Here is a 9,859-nt window from a genome sequence, read left to right as displayed (position 1 = left end):
CCAGTTTACATCCTCCGAATCCAGGTAGCCCCAAGAAAATGCAAGTTTAATAGCCTGGAGTATAAACTGCAGGACCCTGGGAGTTGCTTCCTCTGTGATTCATCCTCCCTAGCTAGAGACAGACAAGGGAAAGGCAGTAATTGCTTTAGGAACTTGATTTAACCAATCCAGAGATGTCAGAGTAAACTCTTAGGCTAGCAATGCAAAAACCAGCATTACCTTTGCTGCCTTTGTCATGCAGTCCAATCTTTTTTGACTGATGACACTCACATATGACATTTTCCCCCAGACAGTATAACAAAATATTTCATGGTTTTTATAGCTGACTGGTGGTGAATTCAGCTGTAATGGGAAAGCAAAATGTTTACACAATAAGCCCATAAATAATTTTGTAATCATTAACAAGCATTCTCAAAATCTTACTGCTGCCAATTAGAAATCTAATTCACTGGAACTGGTCACTCACTATATTATACAAAAGAAAAAAGAAGTCACTGGTCCTTCAGGTTCTGAAACGGGGGATGTGATAGTAGTGGTCATCCTCTGTCAGGAGAGAAATCTCATTCCATTCCCTTCGGTATTCATCTGGATAGTTTACTTGAAATTCCTCAGTATCAAACCTATGCAGTCTGTAAACTCTTATCTTTACTTCAAGTAAGTATCCAAGAAGACACAGTTCAACCTAAAGATGAAAGAAGTCTGTAAGACATTTATTTCTAGACTTAGAAAACTAAACCGAAGATAATCCAAGTTAAGGCAGGTCACATAGCTTCAAACAGTAGACAAGGAATCGCAGGGGTCCTTTTGTAAGTGAAGAAAATTAAATGTTTGAGGGTATCCTCAATGTTCCAACAGTCCTTCCACTGCTCTTTTGCATGTAGAGGATATTCTGGTTCACACTTGACACTTTGGAAACATCCCTCTTCCACACAACACACAACCTGCTCCCAAAACCAGCTCACCCAGCTTAGTGGGGAGCACGAAGGGACCAGCAGTTATTAAAAGACTGATACACCTTGAAAAATGGGAAGCCTGCCACCTTGTGATCACTTGCTACATGAGGGAAATATAATGGTAAAAGGGAAAACATTTATTTGTACTTTACGTATATGAAACTTGAGAACTGGTGCCTTCATTGACACTTGTTGCAAAGGATTGTTGAATCTGTAAAAATGCTTTGGAAAAAGCTCATATCCTTGGGCATAGGCAGACAGAGCAGAACATATCCAGTTATAATCAAACTGCTCCTGAAGGTGACTCCAACATCTAACAGTTGACTTGATAACTGAAATTGATCATAAAAAAAAAGTCACCCAACGGAAAGTGAAACTATTTGCAGAGTGGCAGTATGGAGCTTAGATGTCAGTACTTAACTCCTCACTAAATGTGAAATTAAAAAAAAATCTTATATAAAAGGAGAACAAATAATAGAGTTCTCATTACTTACTCTTAACAGGCATTAGATCTAATGGGAACCAAAGAGAGGGGGAAAAACAGTGATGATAGAGGGTTTGGCATGGTGGAACAGATAGGAAAAGTGAAACAACAGGTCAAATCTGCATAATCTAAGATTACTTTACATATCAAAGGTATCATTGCTCTAAACCATCTCATTGATAGCTTTCAGCATTTATTTCTGGCCCAGCAGAAAACTGTCCACCCCATTTTACTCTACTACAGGTTTTCTTCCTGGAAGATAAATGCCTGTCCTCAATCCACCTCCCCACATCCCATCTAAATAAAAAAAATAGACCAGTTATCACAGATGATGTATGATACATCCACTTAATCACATCAGAGATGGAATAACTTTTGTGATTTATTTTTCATTTATATCATTACCTGGTCTAGGCAAATAGAGTCACCTATGGAGTTCAGATGATTCATCATGAAACTCAAAGGGTCAGATGAAGAATCACGAGCAAGGAGAAGGCTAAAAAGGTTGTGTATAGGTTCTTCCCTGTTCTTTATCTGCTCGTAGGCTTCAACAACTTCGTACAGCATGATGAATTTTATGGCCTCATACAGTTTGTGCTCCTTGCTCTCATCAGAAAAGAGTGTATTACACATGTTTCCTCTTTCTTCGTGATCTTTAGTAGCACTTATTTCAGTCCACTAAAAAGCACACAGAAGAATATTAATCAAATTACTAGGAATTCTATCTAATATGAAAGATTCCAAAACAGGAACAATTGCCAGTATCAATGACTGGGATTCAAATGAATTCCAGTTAATCCTGTGCTTGTATCATTTGTATGTTGAAGTGGCCATAAACTGTGCATTGCAACCAAAAAAAAAAAAAAAAAAAAAATCTAACTTACCCAGGAATACCAAATCGAAAACCAGATCCCTCATCACCTCCTCCATTCCTGAAGACCTTCCTTACAGGTTAAAAATGAGACCAAGTGGCTGAACTACTAATGCCCCTTTGCAAGAGGACCTCTACTACCTAAGTGAAAAGCCTGTCCTAAGTGTAAAGCGCCTTATTCACCAACATGGCCCAGGTACAACAGCATCTGCAGGCAGCAGCCTGCAAGATGAAAACGGAGCTGGAAAAGGCAGCAGAGAACCCTTTTAGTGAAAACGGGCAAAAATCCATCTCACTGGCCAAACAGCATCTTTATAAAAATAAAATGAAGCTGGGAGCTAGACCTCATGCCAAATAACAGTATAATGCACAATACAGTTGTTCTGCAACAATTTGTTAATTGTATGGATTTGTTCACCAGGCTGACTTGAAACTTCACGCTAAGAGATGAACATCAACTTGCAAAGAACTTTAACAAGGTAAAAACAAAAGCCTAGCACTGGCAAGTGCAAAGAGCCACCAGAACAAATAACTGTATGCAAGAACCGCCAGGCACATCTCAAGAAGACAGGCAGTTGACACTGTGGCACAGCAAAGTTGCAGGCAAGGGACAAGGACCAGATCTCTATTGTAATTCCCTCTTTTTATTACTAACACTTTGTTTTGAGCGCTAAATAAGTCCATTCGTGTTGGACTTATTTGTCCATTGTTGTTTTTCTTTAAGTAGCAATTACTAGGTTTTAAACCCTATTATCAGTGTGGCTTGCATATACAGGGCCACATGAAAGGAACTAGCTTAAATGCATACCAGTAAAATATGCTGTTGTGGCTGTGGTAAGACATCCCAGAACTGTAAGGTGTACTGTAGAACAACGGTTTACGATCTAATATACGGGATAATGGATGCCTGCAGAGAAGGGGTTCAACCTAACCTCGGACAAAACCCTGGAGTCCAGCAAATACCAGTATCCACTTGGTGACTGTGACCCAGGAGAGCATACAAACCAAATGCCTGGCAAGAGGAAGATGGGGAGGACAGGGTGGTGGTGTGCTGGGGACAGCTTGTGGCAAAGTAGATGGGAGCCATCCAGAGCTCACGCAACACGCAGAAACCCCAGAGGAGCTCAAGGAAGGTGCAAGGTCTTGTCAGGCAGATATTTCATCTCTGCTTCAGAAGACCTGGGGCTACTAAAACTCCCCAAGTTTTAAATATGTAAATAAGAGTTATAGTCCTGGTTGGGAGTGTAGGCAATCTGGATATGCTGCGTAGAGGGGGCAGTGAGGCTTGACAGGACTTTGTAATCAAGTGCTTCAGGTTACGGAGAAAAATTATAGTAAAACTGGATAAATACAATGTTTCATGGAGAGGGGAGCAAAGGAAAGACAATAGTTTGAATAGAAAATCCACTGTTTATTTGTTCCCTCCCATCTGGGGAGGGAATCCGGGAGGATCTCATACAGCATATTGTTATTTTTAAACAGAACAATGAGGTACTGCAGGAGCCACTTGACAGCAAGGGCAACTAGTCACACAGTAACAGCTGTGTGGGAGGATGGCCTCCCTAACTTTCAGGGGGATCCTGAGGACCTAACCTAGTAGAACCCCAAAAATGGGATTCCCCTGCAGGAGAGGCCATGGCCTGCCCAGCAGCTCAGTTCCCTGAACCTGGATGGGAGGCTGACTGCCATAGAAATATGCAACCAGGAGCAGTTCCCTAACTCGGTCTCAACCCACTTGTTGGTGCTTTATTTCCCCCAACCACCTCCTACATACTCACATTGGCCTTTAATGTCTCCATACATTTGCGCAATTTACCAAAGACACTGGGACCTGTGTATCTTTCTGGCCCGAAGCTGTATTGCTGAATCCAGTTGCAACCTTGAGAATACAAAAGCTTTTCAGGGAGCTGGGGGGAAGAAAAAAACAAACAAACAAAAAACAAAACAAAAACCCAAACTAATTAAGTAGAGATCATAACCACAACACGAAGTAGATTATAAAGTTATATAAACTTGTCTACACACATTTTAATTTATGATGTGGTTCTATCCTCTGGTGGTACGGTTCAGCTTCAGAACAACTGAAATGTTAAGAAGGAGGCTGCATTTGACTGCCAAGACCTTAAGAAACTTTAAAAACAGGGCCAGCCAAAAAAGAAAATATGCTCTCAGTCAAGAATATAACCCACACTCTGGAAAAGCTGGATACATCCAAACTCAGTGAGGATTTTAGGATTAGAGACACCTTCCAGTTTGCACACATGTCCCCACAGGCAGCACCTATACCTCCCCGCTGCCTCGCCAGAGTTCCTGGAGCCCAAGGCAGGATTCCTGTTGCTCCAGCAACACGCTCAGCAGCTCCCAAGCAAGCCACTACACTTTGCACGGATGTGGATGAGGAGGATTCAGATATCCTTTTGTGTTAAAGGAATGACATCTAGCAGGGCAGCAGTAACATTTATCCATCCACTCTTTGGTTTTTTTTACCATTTAGATTCATGTTCACTTCGGTACATTTAGATCAGGGACATTTTTTCAATTAAGTAAGGTTCAAAGAGTTTGAAAAACTTCTCTTTAAATTCTCGTAACAATTCTCTTCTACAGCAGACATCAGTTTTCACATTGAGAAAAGCTTCCTTCTGCAGTGCAAGGTCACCTGGATTACATATATTTAGGAAATTAATTTTACCTTTAATATATCTCTCTCCTTCATCCATGATGGAAAAGGAATGCCTTGGCTGAATATCTGAAAAAGCACTGCTCTTAGTACACAATAATTGTCCCTCCTGACTTGTCGCAGATATTTGATCTGACAGCTCCAAAACAATTCTTCATATGCCTAAAAAAAGATCAAAATAATTTACCAATAAATGTTTTAAAACACAAGCCACGTTGACTTGGATTTCAAATTGACCAATTCCAAACTACTCACAAGAGCAGGCTAGGGGAAAGAGCAAGTATATTTATAAGTTTTATACACACAAAAATGTTCTAACACCATCGTTTTTGTAAACACCTTAAACTGGCACTGCTCCTTAAGACTGAGTGTGCACTCTCTCCAAACCCAGCGACTTTCTCCAGTCTCTGCACTGTTGCTAGTGTAAACATTCTCATGGTCAACCAAAGCAGAAGAGGTCAGCAAAGACTTCTTTGCCATAATAGCTTTAACCCCGATCACTTCACAACTTACCCTGACACACGGGATGGAGTAGCAAAAGGGCCGGAACAGGCATCTGGAGAAAACTCCTTTTGGCAGAAACATCTCCTTACACTGATCTGAATACATCGTGCAATGGTGACCTGAGGCTATGCAGATCTGGCAGCTCTGTGCTGAAGCAGATGCACCTTCTTCCAGCTACATGCTCCCTGTATTTCATCTGCATTACCTCTGGCTCTTACTGGAGCCCTTGGCGAGACAATTCAGATCAATAAACTGGCAGAGAATTAACTCGGAAAGAGGACTCTGCAGTTACACAGGCTGCCACATCAGTCTCTCAGTTTGCTTCCTGATGGGGGCAGGAAGATGGTCTCAGTTCCTGGTCCTCTTTCACCTCAGTTGCTTCCTCACCCCATCGCAACACCATCTGGCTGCACAGTCTCACCTACTCTTACTTTGCACTGGCTGTGGTAAGGGTAAGCCTACTGAATCCTTCCTGCTGGGGGAGCTTCCTGCTGTTTCAGCAAGCTCAGGTGTCTCTCTCAGCTTCTCTTGACTGCCAAGACCTTAAGAAACTTTAAAAACAGGGTCAGCCAAAAAAGAAAATATGCTCTCAGCCAAGAATATAACCCACACTCTGGAAAAGCTGGATATATCCAAACTCAGTGAGGATTTTAGGATTAGAGACACCTTCCAGTTTGCACACATAGCTCCCCGCCGCCTCACCAGAGGTCCTGGAGCCCTTGGTTCATCTTGGTGAACCACATCCAACAGAAGATATAAAAGCCAGCACAAAAAAGGGAGAGGGACTGTTTAGCTAGAATGAGGCGAGGAAAAGAGAGACACGAGACAAGCAAGGGACTGCCCATTTTGGGGACAGCAAGCACGTTAGACCAGTTCAGGACGTCAGGAGACCTCAAGAGGTCTTTACTGTGGTAACGTCTACCAGATATAACCAGCCATCCACTAGACTCCCCTGAGTCTCCTTTTCAGCTCTGATCCATCTACCAGGCTCATGGGTTTTCTGAAAGGCTTGTTGCCCAGTATGTGTTTGCAAATTTACCAAAAGTTTTGCTGTCTTTTGAGCTGCGCTCCCTCAATTTAATCTGGCAAAGTCAGATCCTTTCTCTGTTCCTCATTTGGACATGACTCCAGCATTTTGAACAATACCCTCTTTCTTCTCGTAACTCCCTCATGCTGTTGTTTAGCCTTATCAGCTTTGTTTTAGCCTTTCCTAAGTCCTTCTCAGTAGGCATTTGCTCTGCAATTACAATAGCATGACCTAAAGCAATATATATGTCAAATACACCGACCATAAATACTCATCTCTTCTTTTTGACATACTTCCTTGTTTTTATAGAGTTGGCCTTTCTGCGGGTGGATGCAATTGTGGTAATTTTCTTTTTTGCTTTGTTGTTCTTACGTGGATGTAAAATAGAAGTACATGCTGTCTCCTGTTCCAGAGACCAGCAATAGAAATTAGAAGGCAACATTTTGACGCAGATCTTGTGCATTACTCAGTACGAAGGCAAGGATTGCTTCCTTTCATAAAGGCTCCCTGAAAAGGTGATCCATGAAACAGGTCATTGGCAGCACCCTGAAGTTCAACCCCGTAGCTGTTGCCCAGTGCAGATGGCTAGGCAGTGTCTCTCTTACCACTGCCTTTTTGATCACTCTTGGCATCTCATGGTCAGTGTCCCCACCATCATCAGAAAACCACAAACATGGACCTGATGCTGTATTTGTCCTGTGCTGGTTTGAAATGCCACACCGTGAGGATACAAAGATATAATGTCCCAGTTAGCCAATTCACTGGATTTGAGCCTAACCTTGCTACAACAGATACTACTACTCTACCACTGGTATAGCCAGTTTAGTTAGAAATTTTATGGGAAAAGTAAAGACCCAGCCCATAGTCTTTCAGCCTGCATTGGTGACTAAGGCTTACACAGTTGAAACACAGAGCCATAAAACACGTGTTGCTCCTGGAGGCCCATCCCTGTCACTACTTAGGATAACACAGTACTGCTGCAGCTTCAAGCACTGGTCAGGGCCCTTTGGAGGGCACTGCTGCTCCTGCCATGCCCTCTGCCACGTTGCCTCCGTTAACGGCCACCAAGATATAGCTGCCAACAGCCCACTGCACATGCAGTAATATACCTCTTTTGTGGGAAATGCAGCTGCCATTTCTGCCTATTAGGTGTAAGCATGTACACACAACATACACAACTGAAAAACACGTTGGTGAGCTGACAGAAAACAGTGTTATCTAGCATTGGTGAACTATGAATTTAGTAGGTATCTGGCTCAGGAGTTCAGCTATCCATGACCCAAAGCTGGTTCAGTGCAGCACAACTCTGTCACCTTGTCTCACAGTTATGAAAACAACTTACTAAGCTGTGGGAAACTATTTCAGCTAAAATGACACAAGGTAAGAAAAATGAAAATCCAGGGAGAAGTATAATAATTAAGATAGTCACAGCTAGCAGCTCAAAGATACAAGAGGAAAAAAGTTAAATAAAAAAACAACCCCCAAAAGAAACCTTACATGGAAAGGAATAAAAAACATGGAAGAAAAAAAAAAAAGATGAGAATTGGAAAAGAGCATCACCAAGAATTAGCTGATGCCCACAAGCAGCAGAGGCTGCCACCTCCCCACAGAGCCCAGGGCTGTTTCCAGCCACACCTCAGCAGCTGACTGAGGTGCTAAGGACAACGGGGACATCAACTGCGAAACTGGTAACTTGTTAGTCCTAGCTGCCTGTGGTATGAGGCAGCAGGAATTGCCGGGTGTAGTTAAACTGCGTGTGTCCTGCTTGCAGCCCAGGGCGCAGAGCTGGAGCAGAAGGACACTGCATGAAGGCAGGGGATGGCCACCATCCAGCGCGCTGGTCCTTGCCTGCTGAGCGCCGACCTAACCCGGGACAGGTCAGATGTGAGCTCCTTCCCTGCCTGCCCCCAGCTGCAGCTGCTGCAGCTGGACACGGGGGTCTCAGTGGCTGCTGGGGAGGATGCCAAGCGCTGGCTCCTGTCACGTGGAGCTTCACAGCTTGGAAGAGGAACGGGTGTGGTGTTTCATTCCTCCCCGGAATGAGAGTTAAATCAACCTTAAATCAAGGGCTGGCCAAGAGATAGCACCTAAGACCAAGTTATTTGGGCTGTAGCACTGAGGACGATTTTTCCTGTTAAAGCTGCTGCAGGGGTCGCTGGTGCTACAGGGGGGAATTTGGAGAAGATGCAAGACTAAAACCTGATCTACATTTTGACCTGCTCTACTCTAGTCTTTATTTAGACCCATGTTCACGCTCTCCCTTCTGCTTTCAGTTTAGCCAGCTGGTGTAGCAGGCTCTGCTGGCTGCGGTGGCTGCTTGCACCGGGAGTGCTGTTCCTTTCCCAGGTACCTCTCCCTCCCTGCCATCCTCATGCAGAGATTAAATTTTAACTCTTACCTCCCTCATGTGTTTGGCCTGCTTTGTTTCTCCTTTCCACTCTCTCGCACTGTAAACAAGTAGATCAACTTCTGTCAGCACACTGAGATTCCCTAAATTGAGGATTAATTCACAGATTAGTTACCTTCTGCTGTTCTACATTTAAAGGGTAGGGGCAGGCAGGAATTAAGGAATATGAAGTGACAACAAAAAGATTACTTATGAGTTTTCTCTGAAGGTAGTTGCTCCACCTGAAAACCAAATGATAAAACAGGCGTCAAAGAGTTGTTGTCAAAGGTCAATATTTACTGAATAAGGAACAGTGTGGAAGATTAAAGTCTGCATAATAAAAACCTACCGTTTCAGTATCTGTGCTAAAAAGCTGTATAGTCTTCTGCAATACCAAAAAACAGCAACAAGGAAAGACATGCTTAGCATTAGCTGCACTTTCACTTTTTGCCACATGAGACACAAGGATTGCTTGGTGGCTGTTGTCCAAGACCGCACCTCATGCCTTCCTAAAATAAGGATAAAAAGAGAGAGGAAAAAATCTGGTCACTGTTTTGCAATACTTGTTTCTATTTGTTTTCTTAAAAAACCAAATTTTTCTTAGAAAAATCATCCAAGTATAATACCACTCCAAATGAAACAGAACACATGAAATGTAAAAGATGAATATATTTTTATATATATTTTATACAGTTAGTTTTTCAAGTTTCTAGGGTTTTGGATGCACGTGGGTCACACTTCCAAGCTTTCCTCCACACATTGAAGGCTAGATAAATAGTTACAACGGAGTGGGGAGCTTCACAGGAAGACTGATATCCAAGCAACTGTTCAGTAACAAAACACATTTTTTTTTTGCTTCAGGATGTGTTGATCCAGAGACCTGTACTGTCATTACTTTGTCACAAAGTCAAGGTTTTAAAGACCAGAGGTTCCTGGGAGTTGTAGTCTACAAATGGG

The 9,859-nt window shown here is 42.7% G+C and overlaps 1 protein-coding gene across 1 annotated transcript; it reads right to left on the bottom strand.

The window, feature by feature from the left end:
- Positions 1 to 502: 502 nt before the first annotated feature.
- On the bottom strand, positions 503 to 9,346 carry OTULINL (OTU deubiquitinase with linear linkage specificity like; the record flags this gene model as incomplete). The annotated part of the gene is made up of 7 exons (XM_081996687.1): positions 9,252 to 9,346; positions 9,113 to 9,144; positions 8,915 to 9,006; positions 4,998 to 5,147; positions 4,087 to 4,215; positions 1,843 to 2,115; positions 503 to 682 (listed from the first exon to the last, which is right to left on the bottom strand). Exons 1-7 carry the CDS (start codon positions 9,329 to 9,331, stop codon positions 503 to 505), a joined length of 936 nt encoding a protein of 311 aa, XP_081852813.1. The 5' UTR covers positions 9,332 to 9,346.
- Positions 9,347 to 9,859: the final 513 nt, after the last annotated feature.

This window comes from Phaethon aethereus (genome assembly GCF_964289735.1).
Source record: "Phaethon aethereus genome assembly, chromosome: 2".
NCBI classification, from domain to species: domain Eukaryota; kingdom Metazoa; phylum Chordata; class Aves; order Phaethontiformes; family Phaethontidae; genus Phaethon; species Phaethon aethereus.
The sequence above is the reverse complement of the archived record's forward strand: the minus strand, read 5'-3'. Positions and strand labels throughout refer to the sequence as shown.